General features: G+C 54.4%; 7 protein-coding genes across 7 annotated transcripts; 4 read left to right on the top strand and 3 right to left on the bottom strand.

The window, feature by feature from the left end:
• Positions 1–250: 250 nt before the first annotated feature.
• PG985_010184 (catalase 3) lies at positions 251–2,695 on the top strand (the record flags this gene model as incomplete). Its single annotated transcript, XM_066829952.1, has 4 exons — positions 251–521; positions 610–623; positions 753–1,559; positions 1,619–2,695. The coding sequence occupies 4 exons, from the start codon at positions 251–253 to the stop codon at positions 2,693–2,695; spliced, it is 2,169 nt and encodes a 722-aa protein (XP_066682342.1).
• A 667-nt stretch (positions 2,696–3,362) lies between these two features.
• PG985_010185 (uncharacterized protein) lies at positions 3,363–4,675 on the bottom strand (the record flags this gene model as incomplete). Its single annotated transcript, XM_066829953.1, has 2 exons — positions 3,363–4,146; positions 4,203–4,675. The coding sequence occupies 2 exons, from the start codon at positions 4,673–4,675 to the stop codon at positions 3,363–3,365; spliced, it is 1,257 nt and encodes a 418-aa protein (XP_066682343.1).
• Positions 4,676–5,741: 1,066 nt separating this feature from the next.
• PG985_010186 (NIPA 2) lies at positions 5,742–7,973 on the bottom strand (the record flags this gene model as incomplete). Its single annotated transcript, XM_066829954.1, has 2 exons — positions 5,742–7,099; positions 7,151–7,973. 2 exons carry the CDS (start codon positions 7,971–7,973, stop codon positions 5,742–5,744), a joined length of 2,181 nt encoding a protein of 726 aa, XP_066682344.1.
• An 839-nt stretch (positions 7,974–8,812) lies between these two features.
• On the top strand, positions 8,813–10,555 carry PG985_010187 (WD repeat-containing protein; the record flags this gene model as incomplete). The annotated part of the gene is made up of 1 exon (XM_066829955.1): positions 8,813–10,555. One exon carries the CDS (start codon positions 8,813–8,815, stop codon positions 10,553–10,555), a length of 1,743 nt encoding a protein of 580 aa, XP_066682345.1.
• Positions 10,556–12,285: 1,730 nt separating this feature from the next.
• On the top strand, positions 12,286–16,787 carry PG985_010188 (SNF2-family ATP-dependent chromatin remodeling factor snf22; the record flags this gene model as incomplete). The annotated part of the gene is made up of 3 exons (XM_066829956.1): positions 12,286–12,381; positions 12,482–16,507; positions 16,566–16,787. 3 exons carry the CDS (start codon positions 12,286–12,288, stop codon positions 16,785–16,787), a joined length of 4,344 nt encoding a protein of 1,447 aa, XP_066682346.1.
• Positions 16,788–17,385: 598 nt separating this feature from the next.
• Positions 17,386–18,720, bottom strand: PG985_010189 (CAIB/BAIF family enzyme; the record flags this gene model as incomplete). Its single annotated transcript, XM_066829957.1, has 1 exon — positions 17,386–18,720. The coding sequence occupies one exon, from the start codon at positions 18,718–18,720 to the stop codon at positions 17,386–17,388; it is 1,335 nt and encodes a 444-aa protein (XP_066682347.1).
• A 755-nt stretch (positions 18,721–19,475) lies between these two features.
• PG985_010190 (acyl-CoA dehydrogenase domain-containing protein) lies at positions 19,476–20,711 on the top strand (the record flags this gene model as incomplete). Its single annotated transcript, XM_066829958.1, has 1 exon — positions 19,476–20,711. One exon carries the CDS (start codon positions 19,476–19,478, stop codon positions 20,709–20,711), a length of 1,236 nt encoding a protein of 411 aa, XP_066682348.1.
• Positions 20,712–22,206: the final 1,495 nt, after the last annotated feature.

The raw sequence follows: 22,206 nt of genomic DNA on the forward strand, positions 1-22,206 counted from the left end.
TCGGTGGCCCCGGTCTGGTGGCATTTTCACTTCCCCCGGCCCGGCCCTCAAGCTCCGCCCTTTTCTTCCAAGGAACAGCACCTCCGGAGGCCGTTCAAAGTTCCAACACTGCTCCGTACCCCTCGCCTCACTTTTTCATCATTCCATCATAAGGATCACCCCCCACCACCGCTTTGCGTTTTTCTGTTCATCATCTAACAATTTGATTCCCTTCCGGTCAGTCAACAAAAACAAATCAACAACAGCAACCATGGCCGGACGTGTCTTCACCACGGCCGCACTTGTGGCCGGCGGTCTCGCCGGCTTCTCGGCCGCTGCCGGTTGCCCGTACGCCGCCGCTCTCGGAGGCCGCGCCGAGGATGCCGGAGACGATCCGTTAGCCCCGTTCACCATGGACGACAGCTCCGGCTACATGACGGACGACCTCGGAGGCCAGATCACCGACCAGGACAGTCTTAAGGTCGGTCCGAAGGGTCCCACCCTGTTGGAGGACTTCATCTTCCGCCAGAAGATTACACACTGTAAGTTACGACAGCCCCTTTCGGTCCCGGCTTTTACGCCATGGGATTTTCCACATGAAGCATTTACTAACAAGACACTTTGGTGTAGTCGATCATGAGCGAGTAAGTTGATCGCAGCTTTGTCTGGTGTTCTCAAGCCCGCACAATACCCGTTGGACGGCGTAGCTAGCGGCTTTGACTTCCTAGGTTTATTCGATATTTTTAACCGATCTCTGACACTCCCGTTTCTAGGTTCCTGAGCGAGCAGTTCACGCCCGCGGTGCAGGTGCTCATGGCACATTCACCAGCTACGGAGACTGGAGCAACATCACAGCCGCCTCCTTCTTGAGCGCCGAGGGCAAGCAGACTCCCATGTATGTCCGCTTCTCCACCGTTGCTGGATCGCGAGGAAGTGCAGACACTGCCCGAGATGTCCATGGATTCGCAACTCGATTCTACACCGACGAGGGAAACTTTGACATTGTTGGCAACAACATCCCGGTCTTCTTCATCCAGGACGCTATCCGATTCCCCGATCTCATCCACTCGGTCAAGCCCTCACCCGATAAGGAGATTCCCCAGGCTGCCACTGCACATGACTCCGCCTGGGACTTCTTCAGCTCTCAGCCGAGCTCATTACACACCCTCTTCTGGGCCATGGCCGGTTTTGGTATTCCCCGAAGCTTCCGCCACATGGACGGTTTCGGTATCCACGCGTTCCGTCTGGTGACCGACGAGGGCAAGTCGACGCTCATCAAGTGGCACTGGAAGTCGAAGCAGGGCAAGGCCAGTCTGGTCTGGGAGGAGGCCCAGGTCGTCTCCGGCAAGAACGCCGACATGCACCGACAGGATCTCTGGGACGCCATCGAGTCCGGCAACGGTCCCGAGTGGGAGCTCGCGATCCAGGTCATCGACGAGGAGCAGGCCCGCGGCTTCGACTTTGATTACCTTGATGCTACCAAGATCATTCCCGAGGAGTACGCCCCGCTTCAGAAGTTGGGTGTCATGAAGTTGGACAGAAACCCTACCAACTACTTCGCCGAGACTGAGCAGATCATGGTATGTATAGTGACACGTCTTATTCGCTTTGCGTTCTCAAGTAGCTAATCATGTTCTAGTTCCAACCTGGTCATATTGTTCGTGGTGTCGACTTTACCGATGACCCCCTTCTCCAGGGCCGCATCTTCTCCTACCTCGATACCCAGATCAACCGACACGGCGGCCCCAACTTCGAGCAGCTCCCCATCAACCGGGGCCGCGCTCCCGTCCACAACAACAACCGCGACGGCGCCGGCCAGATGTTCATCCACAAGAACACGGCGGCCTACAGCCCCAACACGCTCAACCAGGGCTACCCGCAGCAGGCGACTCAAAAGAAGGGCCGCGGCTTCTTCACGGCGCCCGACCGAGAGGTCTCCGGCAAGCTGGTGCGCGAGCTCTCGTCGACGTTCGACGACCACTGGACCCAGCCGCGCCTCTTCTACAACTCCCTGACGCCCGTCGAGCAGCAGTTCCTGATCAACGCCATGCGCTTCGAGGCCTCGCAGCTCAAGTCGGAGCAGGTCAAGAAGAACGTCCTGACGCAGCTCAACCGCGTCAGCCACGACGTCGCCGCGCGCGTCGCCTCGGCCCTCGGCATGGAGGCCCCCGACGCCGACCCGACCTACTACCACGACAACACCACGATGGGCATCTCCATCACCAACGCCACCCTGCCCACCGTCGCCACCCTCAAGGTCGGCATCCTCACGACCGCCAAGTCCCTGAAGAGCGCGACCGCCCTCAAGGAGCGGCTCGCCAAGGACGGGCTCGTCCCCGCAATCGTCGCCGAGTATCTCGCCGAGGGCGTCGACAAGACCTACTCGGCCGCCGACGCCACCGACTTCGACTCCGTGGTGGTGGCCGCCGAGGCGGACCAGGCCGGCCTCTTCGACAGCGCCGTCAAGAAGGCCTCGACCCTGTTCCCGGCCGGCCGCCCCCTGCAGATCGCCAACATGGCCTACCTCTTCGGCAAGCCCGTCGGCTACTACGGCGGCAACGGCACCGTGAGCAGCGCAGCGCTCGCCGACGCCGGGTTCAAGCCGGACGAACCGGGCATGTACATGGGCGCGTCGGACATGGGCAAGTTCGTCGAGGACGTCAAGAAGGGGCTCGCGACGTTCAAGTTCACGAACCGGTTCCCGCTGGACTCTTAGTAGGGGGTCTGTCTGGACGAGGAGGTGGGACGATTTTCATAATTGGGATTTTTACAATTCTCCCCTTTAATAGAGAAGTGAGCTTACGCTCATAATGAATAAATAATGAGTTTAAAACTTGGTTGGGCACGAAAAACCCGAGTGCATTCTGTTCTGGGACAGCTGATCTTGAAACTGGAAAGAAACAGATGATTGCCTCGGATGAACCGTATTCATATCACAAGAAATCTCGTGAAGCCTCAACGTTCTCCTGCTCTCGGTCGGGCAAGATCCTATCATTGATTCTGATTGGCTTGATTTCTATAGGAGGCGAGACTTCCTTACCCTCCACATCCCCCACGCAACATACACCCGAAGGTCCCCCGTCTCTTCATGCATACAGGGGATACAGGTGAGACACTTCTGCCGTATGTAGATATGTCGTGCATATATCATGCGTATTCTTGCTGCAGTCGTGCATGCTAGGATGAGCACGTGAGCCTATACTCATCACCCGTCTCCGAGTGTCTTTTCTCTAGTGGCATGGTTTTAAGCAAAACCAGCTACGTAATGCATAGTCTTTAAGAGTATGGTGTTTCAACTTCCAGTTCATGTTCAAGGAGATGAATGATTACATTATGCTTCGTAGTATTGCTAGAATTTCAAGAGCTTTCAGACACCCGACACTCTACAAAACGAGAGTCGCCACCAGCAGAGGGATCATCAAGGCGACAATACTACAGCTTCCTACAGTGAATTCGCCTCTAAAGCGCGATGCCAAAGAGACGTCAGGCGACTGAGAGTTGGTAGGCTCTGCAGGCTCACTAGACTGATTGCCACTGTCGCCATCGCCCGATTGTGATCCCGAGCCCGAAGCAGTTGGCGAAGGGGTGCTTTCTCCTTCCCCTCCACTATTGGTAGCAGTGACTGTAGGAGAGAGAGGACTGTTCTCTTCTCCTTCGTGAGTAGCACTGGGCGTAGGAGGGGGACTGTTCTCTTCTCCGTCATGGGTCGGAGTGGGCGTAGGAGGAGGGGGAGGATTGTTCTCTTCTCCGCCACCCGTTTCGGACGGCCTCGCCATCTTCACCTCGCCCGTCGTCGTGTTGGGCTCGCCCGGGGCGCCCGTTCCGTCCGGGTAGTAGAACGGCAGCCACTCGTCGCAGTTCTCGTAGCAAGTCTGCGTGCCCATGAAGACGGTGTTGGCTATGTACTGCGCCAAGGCGTACATGGTGCCGCCCTCGTAGTCCCAGGCCACTGCCGCCGGGGTCGGCTCCGGCGCTTCTTGTCGCTTGTCCCACACCTGCGTGTTGGACGTCGTCTGCATGGGCAGCTCCTTGCCGCCCGACAGCGCCTGTATGGACGTCGCGTAGCAGCCCGGCATCGGGTACACGAACAGCGGCCAATTGCGCCCGTCGTGCGAGGTGTAGGTGCTTTGGCCCTGGCCCTGCGTGATGGCTTGGAAGGGGTAGGCTCTGCATTGCAGATAGTATTAGCAAACGAAGTTAGAAGTCAAGGTAAAAACACTTACGTAGGACAACACGTCGTTACGTAGGCACTGATATCAAAGCTGCCCTCGGTATAACTGTAATACCCGTAGCCCGGCCCCGAACTAATGGCCGCCGCGGCGTAGCCGACGGGACAGTCCCCGTAGAACGTCCGGGGCCCTTCCTGCTCGCCCGCGTCGTTGGTGGCGGCGGTGGCCACGGGGTACCCTATCCCGGCAAAGCAGGTCGAGGCCTCGGGGCGGCCGTGCTCGGGGACGCCGAACATGGAGACGGAGCAGCGCAGCCAGTCCGGGGTCGAGTTCTGGATCCAGGGCGCGCCGGGCCGGTCCCAGTTGTTCAGGTAGCAGCTCGTCGTCACCACCCAGTAGTTGGCGCTGTTGGACGGGTCCACGCAGCCCGGGTCGGGCGTGAAGACGGCCGTCGGCGGCGTGGGCGCGGGGGCCGCCATGGTGGCGAAGGTGTTGCTCGCCGCCAGGGTGGATGTTATGTCGGCCATGTTGTGGGTTGTGACTACTAATGGTGATATGTGTGAAAATGCTGCCGGGGCAGAGAGTCACAGTCAAGATTTCGATCGGCAGCGCCCACTAATGCAAGTGATGGACAAGAGAGTAGTAGTGGTATTTATGTAGTAGTATGGAGAGATAGTTGTCTCTGGCCTGTCAATATTCGATGGCGGGGCGGCCTGTACCAACAAGGCCTATATATCTGAAGTAAGGGCAGGCAACCACTTGGCCTACGTTGCGTGAGACTTACTGGAATGGAAAAGGTCCCATAAACAAACAAGAAAACCCGAGGGGAGATGTACGAACAATACGGTCATGACGGGCGTGCATCGTAGCGAGGGGCCGTTTACCTACCAACCAAACGAACCAATCCCGCACTGGGGGATTGGCCGGTTCCTTGGGGCACCCGCATCGCATATCAGTTGAGTGGTGGTGCTGTAGTTGGGTGGTGGTTCGCCGCGCGGCCGGTTTTCTCTTCACTTTGGTGTGAGCATCGTCATTATCGAGCTATCATCCTAGCAGCGTGCATATGCCAAGTCGGGTAGCGGTAAGCATGCTCTTCTCAATTGGACCGGCTGAGACCTTGGCAGACTACCAAGTAAGGGCGAAGATGGGTATTCGGCATGGCTGAACATGTTGCTGACCTTTCTTACATTGGAAGCAATTTGGGAAATCTTTATCCATACGAGAGAGCGAAAGGGGAGGGAGGGGAGGATAGGGCAAAAACCAAATGATGTGAGGTTAAATATATATGATTGATGGGTTGTTTTCTGCATTGATAAAATCTATAAGGCGCCGCCCGCTGGCTCGGAAGAAGAGCTCGAACGAACGATCGAGGGGTATTAACAGTATAGTGGGAACAAACTCATACAATTAAACCAGAAAAAGGCAACACTTGAACGCCTATCCAATGCATTGTCTCTGAACGCTCTCAAAAAAACAAACAAACGGAAAATACAGAATGTGGCTATAGCCCGCGCCTCAAATGACAAGTGCAATGCTATGTTCCCCCTGTACATGTAGAAATCGCATTTTTCTCCTCCCGGCAAGTCTATTTTCTCATGCGGCACCATCCTGCTGTGCTCCTGGTCCAGCATTACCAGCCGCCGTCACCGTGGAAGGCATTGCACCGGGCGGACTATTGCCTCTCGAGCCAGTCTCGGGATTCGTGTTGCGCCGCTTGCTCTTACGGCCGAAGAAGTCGCCCAGGGTGTTGCTAACGCTACGGGCACGCCCGCGAAGGCCATGACGCTCCTCGGCCCCGATCACCGGGTCGGCGACCACTTCCCCGGCAGCTGGTGTCGTCGGTGCAGTGCTCTGGAGAAGGTTCGGTTCTGTTGCCGTGGGCCGCAGCACATCGGATTCTTGCGCGTCCAAGTCGGCCTCGTCCTGAGAGACAAATAAACTAGATCTCAGGGTCGGCCGCAGTCGCCGAATCGACTTCCTTCGAGGCATAGTATTGTCATCGCGCAGTAGCGTATCGGCCACTACCGCGGTGATGGTTGAGGAGAGTGGCGAGGGCGACATAATCGTATTCGAGAAATGATGACTGTGAGGCCTAGACGATGAGAATGAAGGCCGCGGCGTTGTAGGTCTCTCTGATGGTGTATTTGTAGTAGGGTAAGTCGTTGTGGAAGGAGCGGCTCCGAATCCGGTAGTGGGCGACGGATCGGTATTCGTAGAGGTCGCCGAGTGTATCGTGACAACGCTATCGTCCGAAAACGTCGGCATGAACCCAGGATGTGCCGGACGGTCCTCCACCGAGTTCCGCCAAGGATTGTTGAGTAATGGCGATGATTCCAAGGGCAACGAGGTTCGAGACAACGAACCGTCAGGCTTTCTTGACGACGGCACGCCTGTGTTATGTAATACTGAATTCAATGGGTTATTCACCCCTGACTCGGCGAAACTAATCCGCGAAGCTCGTCGAGAGGAATGACGCGAGGAAGCAGTACTTGAAACGCTGCTTCTTGGGTGGTGGTTGCTCGGCTTCACTGGACGGTCGCCGTTCGATTCTTGTTCCGTCAGGCCAATAGTCTCTTCGATGTTCTCGTCATCCGATAGTTCATCCTCTTCGTCGTGGCGGGGCCTGCCGCTAGTAATAAGAAAGACGCCGAAGAAGGTCAAGCAGCAGCCCCCGATGAATTTGATGCCTTGCTGCAAGGTAGTACGCTCAAAGTCGCGGTACAGGATCGCACTTCCAATGATTACAGAAAGAGTAAACAGAACAAATTGGATCGGAATAACTTGAGTCGAATCAAATCGTTGAAGTGCTTTGTTCACATACCGAACCTGCATTACTGCAGTGCTCAATAGGACAGCAAGTAGACCATAGGTGACTGGAGTTGTAAATGCTCTCCAGAGAGTCGACGACAGCATAGAGGAGACGCCTTTGGTGGTAAGCGCCGTGTAGCCCCCTACTTTGTATTAGTATATTTTCAACTAGTAAGCAACAAAGGTGGACTTACCAAACAGTCCAACAAGACCTAGATCGATCAGGATGCTACGGTTGCCGTATCTGGGACTGGCCCACATGAGGACGATGATCAAGAAGATGGATACACCCATGTAAATCTCGAATTCCACCGTTGTGATAGCATCCCATACGTCGTGAGGCTCCAGTTTCGTTTCCTCTTGCTTCGCGCTCAGCACAACAGTCACGGCACCTCCCACTGCAATGACGACGCCCCAGAAATCCCGGGCTCGGAAAATCTCGCCAAAGAAGAGAGGAGCTATGACGCAGTTGGATATCAAGGCCACGACTCCAAGAGGCGACACGATAGAAGCAGGCGCGAAGCCGTAGGCCAGGAAATTGCCCATCTCTCCCACCGTCATGAGCACTTGGCCCAGCCACCATGATGGTGACTTGAGATATGTTGAGGCGACTTCCTTCTCGTCGGCCGAGGTACCGCTCCACGACGAATCATTCGATCCGTTCGAATGCATTAGGGGACGCGATTCCAACACGTCATCTTCTTCACCGGCGTGGTGGTCAGAGTCTGCGACCGACTCGTTGATTGCGCCGTATCCGTTCCGCCCTCCATCCTGGGCTCTCCGTAAAGCCTCTTTCGCCCTCTCCCTTGCTTCTGTTTTTCGCTTCTGCAACTTGATGTGCGAATATCTCTGGACATTCAAGGCCAAAGCGATCAGGATATTTCCGACAATGGACGTGATGATGCCAATAAGAGAACTCCAGTTTCCAATCCTGGGGGCCGAATCGTCATTGTCGCCGTTGTCGCCCGAGCCAGCGAAGACCCAGCTCGCATCGTAGGGTTTCGGAATGATCGGCATCGTGTAGGGACTGTTATACCAGGCCTCCCGACTGAGTCGCAATTGTGAGAAACCAGTCCAGTAGGAAACGATTGGGACGGGCCTCCGAGGTGAGCTGCCGAAGCAGGCCGCTCTCTAGATAAACCGGAGATGCTCGAGTAACCATACGTAACTTGGACACGAGAACGCGTTTGACGGTCGCATTGCTAGGGGAAACCGCTCGACCCTTTGGCATCAGAAGACGTTCGGGGTCGGCCAGATGAGTGAGGTGTAGAAAGTTGAGCACGCGAGAGAGACGTTCTCTGTTCGAATTCGAGAATAGTCGAGGGAGTTGGCAAGTGGGTAACAAAAGCGACAGTGAAGCTATTGGTCCCTGGGATTTGATAATGATAAACCCGTCCACCTGGACATGAATCGCAGGCATTAACGAATAGAGGGTCCTTTGGGGGTCTTCCTCCAAGAAATTGTGGTTCCAAAGTTCCTGCCCGACGCCGATACAAGCGATCCTCCGTCATCTATCGTGCTTGGCGTACCACATGCTGTCACTGAAGCGCCTCACAGGCTCATACAGGCTCAGTAACAGGCTCACACAGGGGGCAGTGGGCAGTGGGCACAGTTCATGCCGGTGGCTCCTACCTACTACTGGTGGCTCCTGGCGCTCCAGCTTAGGATGGCAAGGTTGGGTTTTTGAGTGGGGTCAGTCACAGTGACATGACCGCAACTAAACCGCAAGCCACTAACGTAACTTCTTTTAAGCTATCTACATCTGTACCTACGCTTGCTTCAGCCTCGCGATCGCCGCCTACAATCTTCACTTTGAGCAGCCGCATCGCCCAGCAATCCCTCCCTAATCCCCCAAGATGAGCGACGACGACGATTTTCAGGTCGAAGGACCCGACCTGGCTGAGGACGACCCCATGCGCGCCTTTCTACCGACTTCCTTCGGCAAGAAATCTAAAGAGGCTGACATCTCCGCCCAACTCGAGCGCAGCAAACGACCTACAGAAAAACCACAGCTGGAGAAGGGAAAGGAGGTCCAGCAACGGCCCGATTCAAGCTCGGAGGCCGAGAAGGACAGCGACGAGGACGATGACGACTCAGATAGCGACGAGGACGAGGATGAATATCCCACGTCGCATGAAATGGTCATCAAGACGCACGATCGCGCAGTCACTTCAGTGTCCCTAGATCCCGCCGGTGGCAGGCTGGTGTCAGGGTCCATCGACTGTACCGTGAAGCTGCACGACTTTGCCTCCATGACTCCTACCACCATCCGCGCCTTCCGGAGTGTCGACCCATATCAGACCAAAGCTTCAGCTGCCTCCGAGGCACACCCGATTCACCATGTCGAGTTCAATCCTCTTGCCGGCAGCATGTTTTTATGTGTATCAGCACATCCCCAAGCCAAGATCATGTCTCGGGATGGCGACGTTATTACCGAATTCGTCAAGGGCGACATGTACTTGAGAGACATGAATAATACGAAAGGGCACGTATCGGAAATCACTACCGGTACCTGGCATCCCACGGATAAGAACCTATGTGTTACGGCAGGAACAGATAGCACGTTGCGCATTTGGGATATCAACAACAAACGCAGCCAAAAAGAAGTATTGGTCTTCAAGTCTAAGGCCCTCGGTGTTGCAGGCCGATCGAGAATGACAGCGGTGGCTTGGGGAGCACCAGCACAGGGCGGAAGCAATGTCCTGGTGTCGGCAGCATTAGATGGCACATTGGTTATGTGGAGCGGCAATGGCCCTTGGTCGCGGCCTGCTGCCGAGATCAGAGACGCGCACAAACCCAACACATGGACCGGCGGAGTTGACATCAGCTCCGATGGTCGCATGGTTGTCACTCGGGGCGGCGACAACCTGATCAAACTATGGGACACACGCAAATTCAAGGAGCCACTTGTCACTGTTGACCACCCATCGACATCGGACCATTACCCAATGACGAATATCAAATACGGACCCAATTCGGCCAGCATCATCACTGGTTCGACAACCGGCCATTTGCATATTCTCAATCCAGGGAACTTGAGTGCAGAGTATACGACACCTGTCACTCCTGGCAAACCACTGGTCACCGTGAACTGGCATCCCAAGATCAATCAGATCGTCACCGGCTCTGCCAACGGTGAGACACACATTCTATATAACCCCAGCATGTCAACACGCGGTGCCAAAGATGTCATGTCGAGGGCGCCGAAGAAGCGACACGTGGATGATAACCCCGAGTTCACTACGGACCAGTCTCTTGGTCTGTCGGGTGACGCGATCGTTGCGCCTGGTCAACTGTCAGGATCGCGAAAAGCTGGTGTCACTGCTTCGGGTAGATCGAAAGATCCTCGCAGACCCCAAGTCCAACAAATTACACCTTTCATGCGCAATCAGCCGGACTCAAAGCATGTTAGCGAAAATATCCCGCTCAGCAAGATGTTGTATGAAGACCCTCGGGAAGCGCTGCTTAAATATGCAGATTTGGCCAAGAAAGACCCGAAGTTTACTGGTGCCTATGCTGATACGCAGCCTGTGACTCAATACGCGGAGGTGAGCGACGAAGAGGACGAGGGCCCCGACAAGAAACGGGTCAAGCGGTGAAAGCTGGAGGGGTAAACAGCGGTAGTAGGAGAGCGTCATGGTGGCTTTGCCTTGCCCTGCCTAGTATGGGCCAAGAAAGCCCAGGCTGTCCAGCAATAGGGTGTGCTCGGGGCAGCAGTTCACACACCCCTGGCATCGGGCAGGCGGCAATCCATCAACTGCCGCGATGAATTGTCTGGATCTACATACGTGTTTGCATGGGTCCAATTAGGGACGTCATGTCTTGATGCGGAAACAGCCAGGCAGTCTTAACTAATCATGCACGTATAATCTTACTTTAGCCTCCAAAAGCTGTGGAGACGACGCGTTCTGGTAGGACAGCAGCGTTTAAGCATAAAAGATGGGAAGCTTCCCGTCATACGTGGTATGCGTCCTCTAAATGTAAGTGCGCAACAAGGGACTGGGATCGACCAATGAAACGAGGAGCGCATTTCTTGACGATCTTGATCGAATGCCTAGGTTATACTACCAATAAGCTTTTGGGTGCTGAAAAAGGAACTCATTGATGGCCACGGCCATTGCGGGACAATGAGCTGCTGCGAAACAGCCGCCAGGATGCGCTCAAAGTCAGCAAGAGAAGAGGCCTTTAAATTCAATTCTGCCCACAGCCAGCTCCTATCTCATTGACCATGCATTCACAGCCCACAGCAGCTTTCTTCGTAAGATCTGTAATAGTAATATATGTCCTTGTATAGAAACCTTCATTGTTATTAGTCTTCAATGGGAGCAGGCAATTCATCCTGAGCCACCGTGAAGCACAGCTGTATCTCAAAGGGATATCTAATTCTGATTGGCTGGAGCACCAGTAAAGCGTATCCACCTGGACAGCCTGGTCCACTCGGATGATAGCTTTTCCGAGGTCACGGACCTCTCTGAAGACAGTGCGCTCAAAACACACTTGGCACGCTTCCCAATTTCAGGCAGTCGGCAGTGGTCAGTGTTCCCAGCCAGCAAATTTGGCAAAGGCTCCCCAGGTTCGTCTCTCACATCAAACCATCTCACTCCACGCCATCAATCGGTCGCGCATCCAAAAAACGAGCCGCATCGCCTATCCCCCCTCTAAATCCATCGACAACCATCGGGAAGAGGCAGCAACCTTCGTTTTCCGGCACTTTTGCACCACCCGACCGGCCCTTCTACCGACTTTTTCGACGCGGCTGTTTTCTGAACTCCCAATCCGCCCTCCGCGTCCCACGCCCTCTTACTATTTGCGAAGCCTATACTACACACTACCACCACCCAACTACCACACCCGCGCTCGCTTTCTGTCTCCACAGCGCGTTTTGTCCATCGATTCGTCCCTATCCCATCGCAACCTCTACACTTATTTCGCTTTAGTCGCGTCTGGAACGACATTATCTTCCCTCGGCCTGCGCTCCTTGGCTGTATACGTTGCAATTACGCGCTGCCAAAACCCATTATCTAGGATCGTCGAGATATCAATGTAAGTCTGGCGCAACCTCACCCACACCATAGCTTTTGCGACGCGTCCAATCCCATCTTTTTACACCACCTATCCGCCATTGCCAGTGTGCTATCGTCTACTCGTTGCTTTCCTTTACCTGGTGGGAGCTGAGCGACGGGCTTTTTTTACTAACGCGATCTGTCCCAATTAGTCGACTCGGTGCCAATAGTCATGACCTTGTGATCAACGACCCTACAACAGCTCGAAGCCGAAGTTCCATACCAGTCCACTTGACCGGACACTGATACAGTGCCGGATCTTGATCATGGCATCGGTTCAGGCACCCCCTGCTGTCCAGCATCCTGGGCCTCAGGGCATGCCTCAGCAGATGAATGGCGCGCAGATTAAGGAGATGTTCATGGTTAGTATATCCTGACACTATACCCCCCTAGCCGAGCGTCAGAACGCAAGTTCCCGTCGCGCCTGGCTCATCATCACTGCGTATGCTAACTTGTTGATAGCGTTTCAAACAAATGCAAGAACGAGGTGTGCCCAAGTCAGATCCCGAGTATATGAGGCTTAACCAGATCCTGGTAAACGTTCAGCAGCAGCAGCAACTGCAAAATGCCTACCGCCAGCAGCAACAACAGGCACTCCAGATGCAGCAGCAGCAAATGCAAAATGCCACCAATGGCGGACAAGTCAATGGGGCACCTTCTGGATCCCAGGCCCAGCAGACGCCTGCGCCTCAGTCATCACAACCGCCTAGCTCGGCAGCGCTGGGCGCGTCTGCACTTCCCTCCATACCAGGATCTTCTCAACCCACCGCGGCCTCGCCTTCAACGGCATCTTCGGCCTCGCAGTTCTCTCAACAACAACTCAGTCTGTTGAGACAGCAGATCCAGGCCTTCAAGTTCCTTGGCAAGAATGCCGGTGTCCCCTATGCTGTGCAGCAGGCCCTCAGTGCCCAGCGCCAACGCAGACAGGCTGTCGTTGAGCACACCACTCCAGCCCAGCCTGCTCCTGCCACGGCTGCCACTCCTGCTCCCGAATCCGTCAAGGCTGCGTCCGTAGGACCTGATGTGGCTCCCGCTGAACCCGAAGCCCCGCCTGCTCCCAAGGGACCAACATATAAGATGGTCAAGTCGCCTTACGAATCAGGTCTTTTGCGACGAGAAATCACCTATGCTGACCACAGCCAGAGGAAACAACGCCTGGTTGTACCCAGCTGTTTCCCCACCGGTGTCGACTTGGAACAAATGAGGCATGAACGGGAGAAGATCATCTTCAGTCGCATGCGTGCGCGGTACTCGGAACTCAAGGCGCTTCCTGGGAACATCGCTCACTGGGACACGACAAAAGATACTATTGAAGCAGATGACACTCTGAAGCGGAAAGCCATCATTGAAATGAAAGCATTGGGTCTGTATGCCAAGCAACGGAATCTGCGGGAAAAGGTCGGGCGACAGATGATGCATTACGACAACCTGGCTATGACTACTAACCGCAGTCAATACCGTCGTACCAAGAAGCAGAATGTTCGCGAAGCGCGCATCACCGAGAAGCTCGAGAAGCAGCAACGAGACGCTCGCGAGCATCGTGAAAAGAAGAAGCACATTGACTTCCTCCAATCCGTGCAGAACAACAAGTCCGAGATTCTCGAGAGCGCCAGTGCGGCTAGAGCCAGGACTGCCAAGATGGGTCGCACGATGTACTCTCATCACTTCAACATCGAAAAGGAAGAACAGAAGCGCATTGAGCGAACTGCCAAGCAACGTCTGCAAGCCCTGAAAGCCAACGACGAAGAGGCTTATCTCAAACTGCTTGACCAAGCCAAGGATACGCGTATTACCCATCTGCTCAAACAAACCGATGGTTTCTTGGCCCAACTTGCCTCATCTGTTAAGGCACAGCAACGGCAGGCCTATGAGCTCCACGGCAACGGCGCCGCCCCTGAAGACGAGGAAAGTGAAGTCGACGAGGGCGAGGATGAGGACGGCGGTCGCAAGATCGATTACTACGCAGTGGCCCATCGTGTCAAGGAAGACGTTACGCAGCAAGCTGATATGCTTGTTGGTGGTAACCTCAAGGAGTATCAGATCAAAGGTCTGCAGTGGATGTTGTCGCTATACAACAACAACCTCAACGGTATCCTGGCCGATGAAATGGGTCTCGGAAAAACAATTCAGACCATTAGTCTGGTTACCTATCTCATTGAGAAGAAGCAACAGAACGGTCCTTACTTGGTCATTGTGCCTCTGAGTACTCTGACTAACTGGAACCTCGAGTTCGAGAAGTGGGCTCCGACCGTATCTAAAGTTGTATACAAGGGCCCACCGAACGCTCGAAAGCAACAACAGGACAAGATCCGCCAAGGCCGTTTCCAAGTTCTACTCACGACCTACGAGTACATCATCAAGGACCGCCCGGTTCTTAGCAAGATTAAGTGGTTCCACATGATCATCGACGAGGGTCACCGAATGAAGAACACACAATCAAAGCTCAGCGCCACGATATCCAATTACTACAGCACTCGATTCCGTCTCATTCTTACTGGTACTCCCCTCCAGAACAACCTTGGTGAGCTGTGGGCCATGCTCAACTTTGTCCTGCCGAATATCTTCAAGTCGGTGAAGACGTTCGATGAGTGGTTCAATACGCCCTTCGCAAACACCGGTAGTCAGGACAAGATGGAGCTCAACGAAGAAGAACAGATTCTTGTCATTCGACGTCTTCACAAGGTTCTGCGACCCTTCTTGTTGCGTCGCCTGAAGAAGGATGTCGAAAAGGATCTGCCTGACAAGACAGAAAAGGTCATCAAGTGCAAGTTCTCTTCCTTGCAAAACCGTTTGTACAAACAGATGGTCACGCACAACAAGATTGCTGTGAGTGACGGCAAGGGCGGAAAGGCCTCTGTCCGTGGTTTGAGCAACATGATTATGCAGCTCAGAAAGCTCTGCAACCATCCTTTCGTATTTGACGAAGTCGAGAACCAGATGAACCCCTTGAGTACGGCCAACGATTTGCTGTGGAGGACGTCCGGCAAATTCGAGCTTCTAGACCGCATTCTCCCCAAGTACAAGGCCAGTGGTCACAGAGTCCTCATGTTCTTCCAAATGACAGCCATCATGGACATCATGGAGGATTTCTTGCGTTACCGCGGCATCCAATTCCTTCGACTTGACGGTACCACTAAATCTGAAGATCGATCAGATTTGCTGAGAGTCTTCAACGCTCCCGATTCACCATATTTCATGTTCTTGTTGTCCACACGTGCAGGTGGTCTTGGTCTCAACCTCCAGACCGCCGACACTGTCATCATTTACGACTCGGATTGGAACCCGCATCAAGATTTGCAGGCTCAGGATCGTGCGCATCGTATCGGCCAGAAGAACGAAGTCCGAATTCTTCGACTCATCAGCTCGAACTCGGTCGAAGAGAAGATTCTGGAGCGAGCCAGATACAAGCTTGATATGGATGGCAAGGTTATCCAGGCTGGTCGATTCGATAACAAGTCTTCGGAAACGGATCGTGACGCTATGCTGCGTACGTTGCTCGAGACTGCCGATATGGCCGAAACGGGTGACCAAGATGAGATGGATGATGAGGAGCTCAACATGATCCTTGCCCGAAACGACGAAGAAGTAAACCTGTTCAACAAACTCGATGAGGAGCGAGCCAAGGATCCGACTTACGGTAATGTTCCTGGTTCTAAGCAAATGCCCCGTCTCATGGGAGAGAACGAACTGCCGGAGATCTACTTGAACGAAGGTAACCCCGAGCCTGAAGAAGAGGAAGAAGTTCTTGGTCGTGGCGCTCGTGAGCGTACTCGCGTTAAGTACGATGATGGCTTGACTGAAGAGCAATGGCTCATGGCCGTCGATGACGATGACGATTCGCCGGAGGCCGCCGCGGCGCGCAAGAATGCGCGCAAGGAGAGACGGGAAACCAATCGATTCAAGCGCCTGGCCGCTATGAACAACACCTCTGGGCAAAACTCGCCAAGCGCCAGCAGGGCATCCACGGAGGAGGTTGAGACACCACCGAAGAAACGCGGTCGGAAACCAGGCAGCAAGAACATCGAAAAGCGGAAGGTTGAGGACGAGGATGGCGAACCGCCTGCCAAGAAGCGCCGCGGACCGGGCGGACGACCCAAGGCGGTGGCTACAAATGGCAATGACTCTCGCATACCGCCTGAGACGCGACAGATCTTGCAAAAGACTCTGCGCAGCATTTATGATGGTCTGATGTCCCTAGAGGCCGATGATCCCCTCGAACCAGAGGAGAAGGAAGAAGATGGGGACGACGAGCCTGTCAAGCGACTCATTATTGGACCTTTCGTCAAACTGCCCTCGAAGCGTGACTACGGCGACTACTACCTTCTTATTCAGAACCCCATCTGTATGAACCAGATACTGGCCAAGATCAAGAAGGAAGAGTACAACAGTGTCAACGACATGCGCAAGGATATCATGCTCATGTGCAGTAACTGCAAAACGTACAACGAAGATGGGAGCCTGCTCTACTCGGATGCCATTGTCATGGAGGTAAGTTTTAATACTATATGGAAGCATGGAGGCGTTTTTACTAACTTTTGGTCATCAGAATTACTTTAATGCCAAGGCGCAACAGGCGCTTAGCGACCATCAAGAGCTGGCCGAGCTTGAGGATCCCTCCGCCAAGGAGAGCAGTGCTGCGCCCACCACCAGTGCCGGAACCCCTCAGCCGCTGGCGAATCCTACCCGGATCAAACTGGTGTCAACAAATGGGGCCACCCCTGTTAATGGCGGGATCAGCGGCGCGCCTAGTGAACAGGGCGGCGAATAATAATACCCGGTGACAGATTTCTTGGGCGGCATCACAACTGTCAATCCGATAGACCTGCGACTTTCCTCCACCTTCTGGGTTTCTTTGATCTGCCAGGGAAAGATCGAGGAGCACTTGCATATCAGGCTGTTGTGACATCTTTGCAAGACACGGAAAACTTCGTTGGGGCGTTATGGTTGATTTTACTTTTCTTTTTTCAACTACATCAGGGGCAACGGGCCTCGACGGTAAAGAGGAAACGATTGGTACGTGTATCAGAAACTCACAACTTTGGGAACTCCACCTGCGTTGAATTGGGCAAGCAAGGAAAAGGGACCAACGAACGCGATACCCTACCTTAGCTTTTTTATATGCTTCTTTTGTCTTCCATCACTTAAAGGATGGGAGAAGCGGTTTCAGGCTCTGGAGCATGGAGCTGATCCCCTTGTCCGGGGGATCAAGAAGAGGAGACTGTAGGATTACCTAATCAGGAAGAGCGATCCTGACAGTAGCAGATGTACTTCTAATAGAAATAAGTGCAGAAAGATCCAATGCATTATAAATTTCATATCGACTTCATAATACCAAACCAAGCCAATATCTTCTTCTACCACCTTATCTAGTCCTGCAATCCTAGTTGTTCCAATATTGCCTCATTATGTTGCCCAACACTGGGCACTTCCTCCATCTTGGCCTGGTCAACACATGAGACTCCTGGCGGAAGTAATGCCGGCACAGGCCCTTGCGAAGTCTCAACCTCGGTCCATCGATGCCGTGCCTTGAGCTGTGGATGTTCCCAAACGCCCTTCATGTCATTCACCTTGGCATTGGCAATGCCCGCCGCGTCCAGCCTCGCAATGACAGCTTCTGCCGAGAGTTTGCCGAAGACCCCAAGCATGATCTGCCTAAGGGCTTCACGGTTCTCAACGCGCTTCGAATTGGTGTCGAACCGCGCATCCACCGCCAGCGGTGCATCGTGCAGCACCTCGGCGCAGAGCCGCGTCCACTCTCGCTCGTTCTGGACGCCCAGCATAACGGATCCCCTGCCGCCCGTCTCGAAGGGCCCGTACGGGTAGATGGACGCGTGGGAGGCGCCCATGGGACGAGGGCCCGGCTGGCCCTGGTAGCTGTAGTAGAGCGGGAAACTCATCCACTCGACCATGGCCTCGAGCATGGAGATGTCGATCCGGCAGCCCGCCTTGGTCTCCGTCTTGTCCCGCCGCATCAACGCGCCCATGATACTGGTCAGGGCGTACATGCCCGACGCGATGTCGGCGATGGAGATGCCGACTTTGGCGGGCGAGCGGCCGTCGGCGCCCCCCGTCGTCGACAGGAGGCCGGCCTCGCTCTGCACCAGCAGGTCGTACGCCTTCTTGTCGCGGTAGGGCCCGCTGGCGCCGTACCCGGAAATGTCGCAGACGATGAGGCTGGGGTGGTCACGCCGGAGCGCCTCGTACGAGAGGCCCAGGCGGTCCGCAGCGCCCGGCGCCAGGTTTTGGACCAGCACGTCGACCCGCAGGCCGGCGAGCAGTTTATGCAGGATGGCCAGGTCCTGGGGCTGCTTGAGGTCCAGCGCTAGGCTCTCTTTCGACCGGTTCGCCCAGACGAAGTGCGAGGATAGGCCTGGGCCGACGCGGGTGTCGTAGGACCGTGCGAAGTCGCCCGCGCCGGGCCGCTCGATCTTGATGACGCGGGCGCCGTGGTCGGCGAGTTGGCGGGTGCAGAAGGGGGCGGCGATGGCTTGTTCTAGGGAGACGACGGTGATGCCGTGCAGGGGCAGGTGGGACTTGTCTGCTGGCTTGGGCGTTGATGATGTGGACTTAATAAAGCACGTTTGGCTGGCCCAGAAGCTCCGTCGTTGTCTGGCTACTGCTGGTGGCGGCGATACGAGGGTTAATAGTGACGGTCTATGGGCGTGGAGAAGCGTGCAGCTCCCCGGCGCTCTGGCTGCCATCCCCAGGAGCTTGAGCTGGCTAATATTGTGTCTCCTAAGGCAATATTAGCGCGCAATATCTCCCGAGTTGACCAGATAGAGCCTTGTGTCAAAATCATGTTGTCGTTCTTCCTTTGCTGTCGTCTGCTTCTCAGGACTTACAAGCCGAGATCCACTGTATGGGGGATCTGATCCCCAATCTTCTTGGCGATCTTGGAGTGCGGAGTGTGGAGGGTCGGTTCGCCTTTCGATGGAGATGGATCAAACTCTACTGGAAAGCAACCTACTGTACTTAGGCAATGCTGCTATCAATACATTGAAGTGGTATGCCAGAAGATGCGGGACTTCCGAGAACAAGAATGCGAAGAATATATGAATTTTGCAAATCAGTAGTAATCCAAATTGTTCCATGTACTGCTGCATATACTTGTGGAAGTGATGATCGACCCGATGCATCTGGGGTAGTGGGGGTTAAGCACCCCGCAGCTATTCCCATCATCGAAGATGCAGTGCTATGTTACTGCCGAGGCTCACTGGGAAAGTCAGTTCAATGGTTGTTTTCACCCTTGATTCGACTTGTCCCATATTAAGATATCAGGTTTCACCGTTGTAGGAATCTATTGATAAGGGAAAGAATGTTTCGAGCATTGCGACATCTCCCAAGGGCTGGCACCGTCTTCCACGAATCTCTCTTAGAATGTGCCAGACCGTTTACGTTACGCAGAAATGCTGATGCTCGGCACAGATGCTTCTCAGCCACCAGTCGACAGCATATCATGGAAACTAGTGGTTTCACCGAAAATCAAATGACGGTCCGGGAAGCTGTGGCGACTCTGTGTGCCAAGTTCCCAAATAGCTACTGGCAAGAACATGATCAGAGTGAACAAGACCCCAAGGAGTTTCACGCAGCCCTAGCCAAGGACGGATGGCTAGGAATTGCACTGCCGGAGGAATTCGGAGGTTCCGGACTCGGTATATCCGAAGCCACCATGATGATGCAGACCATCGCGGAGTCGGGTGCGGGAATGGCAGGTGCTCAGTCAATCCACGCCAACGTCTACGCCACCCAGCCTCTGGCCATGTTTGGCAGCCGGGAGCAGCGGGAGGGCACAATCCCCAAGATCATCTCGGGCGAATGGCGGACGTGCTTCGGCGTCACGGAACCCAATACGGGGCTCGACACACTCCGCCTGCGCACCCTGGCTCGAAAGAGCGCGGATGGCAAGTCGTACAGCGTCACGGGGCAGAAGATCTGGATCACATGTGCGCAGGTGGCGCGCAAGATGATGCTGCTCGCGCGCACGACGCCGCTCGAGGAGGTGCGCAAGCCGAGCGAGGGCCTGTCGCTGTTCTGCATCGACCTCGACCGGGAAAGCGTCCCGGGTCTGGACATGCGCAAGATCAAGAAGATGGGCGGGCGCGCCGTCGACGCCAACGAGGTGTTCTTCGACAACTATCAGATCCCCGCGGACACGCTGGTCGGGACGGAGAACCAGGGCTTCAGGATCATCCTTCACGGCATGAACGCCGAGCGCTGCCTGCTGGCTGGCGAGGCCTTGGGGCTGGGGTACGCGGCCGTGGCGCGGGCTGCTGGCTACGCTCGCGAGCGCGTCGTGTTTGGGCGGCCGATTGGTGCGAATCAGGGCATTGCGCATCCGCTTGCCGATGCCTACATGCGGCTCGAGGCCGCGAAACATGCGACGTACCACGCGGCCCGGCTGTACGACCAGAGCCAGAGTAGTAGTAATGGTACTGAGACGGCGGCGGCGGGGAAGGTCCGGCAGGATGCCGTGGGCGTGGCGGCTAATAGCGCCAAGTACCTCGCGGCCGAGGCGGCGTTTGCGGCGTGCGAGCGGGCCGTTCTGACGCACGGCGGCATGGGGTACGCGATGGAGTACGATGTCGAACGGTGGCTGCGCGAGTGCCTGGTGCCGAGGATCGCGCCCGTGTCGCGGGAGATGATTATGAATTATATTGGCGAGAAGGTGTTGGGGCTGCCGAGGAGCTATTAAGGAGGTAGGCGGAAAGGAGGTCCCGGGATGTACGAAATCTGGGGACGTTTGTTGACTAGAACATGGGGTTTCGCACCTGGCTACCTCCTTCGTTAGCATCGAGGGAAGAGTACATATATGTGCATCGCATGATGGTCTAAATTTATCGCCTACCTGCTAAAAGTCGGAAGTTGGGGTGACAAAATAGGGGTTACCTCAACAAGTTGATTGAAGATAAAAACCACAAACAAAATTAATACTTGCTGCCAGCAAAGATTTTATTGTTTGATCAATGGAAATGGTTATTCCCCAATTTGTTTTATCCGGTTTCTTTATACTTGGTAAGGGTCAAGGGTTCTTGACCTCCATGTCACAGTAAGATGTGAATAGGATCAGTTGGAAAAGGGGGCCGCAACAGACCGATTAAGACCATCCATGTGCCGGATAGTTGCACAATTTATCACAATTACCATGTTATATAATAACTTGAGTGGTAGGCAGGTATGTACAATGGTTTTTCAAATTCTCTGGCCCTCACCAAATCTGTTTGATCCAGACACAGCAAATTTACCCCTACTACATCGCACATAGCACACATATCTTTATGGAAATATGTCAGCGTGATCACCAGTGACTCCTTCTGGCCCATAATAACATGGCAAATGTACCTCGTCTGGTGCTCTGCAAGCTTACATATTTCGTCCCATCAATGCATAGTTGATTGTTGTCACGTTTACCCCAAACGACAACGAATGTTCAGCATCCGAAGTTTCCTTGGCCATCTCCTCCTGTCTAAGGAAAGTTCTTACCTAACACCTCCCCCTACATTATAATTGAAAAACATGTTCCTTAGGACTTGGTCAGCATCCAGTTTAGTCAGTGTATGGTCGGTAAGCCTCGTGGCACACAATACACCCACTTACCTAACCCAGGTGTCTCGGTACTTAGATCCGGGAAGCCCGGCTTCCCGACCTTAGGTAGCCACGAATCTGGCCAATAAGCGGCCGGCAAATACCCCTTTCATAACCTAATCAGGAAAGAGACGTGACACATATCGCATCAGATAGGTACCCATTATGACAATACCTATGTGTGATTTGGTGCACATATATATCAGTGCATCGTCCAAAGTGAAATCAAGTGACTGGCTGCTACATGCACATGACATTGATGAATGATGATTTTCGCCGAAGACCAGGTGGTCGTCGCGGCGATCAGGGTGGGACTGCAGTCACGCCATGTGGTAAAACATATCCCCTTAAGTCGTACCTTCCCAACGATAGGTATTGCAGTCCGGGGAAAAGGAAGGAACGCTCCTTCCTCACCACTCGACTTGGTTTTCCATTCCACACTCAACTCGAGGCAGGCACGCAAGATTGAAAAAATTTCTGTTCCAAACCTGCAAGCCTTCCGCCTCGGCGATGCTATAAGACTTCACCTTGCAAGCCTTCGGCGATCCGTGTCACTGCACATCAACATCGACCTTATATTCACCACTTTTGAAACGGCGACGAAC

The sequence above is a fragment of the Apiospora marii genome (genome assembly GCF_038362585.1).
Source record: "Apiospora marii strain CBS 49790 chromosome Unknown utg000006l_segment0_segment0, whole genome shotgun sequence".
Lineage (NCBI taxonomy): Eukaryota > Fungi > Ascomycota > Sordariomycetes > Amphisphaeriales > Apiosporaceae > Apiospora > Apiospora marii.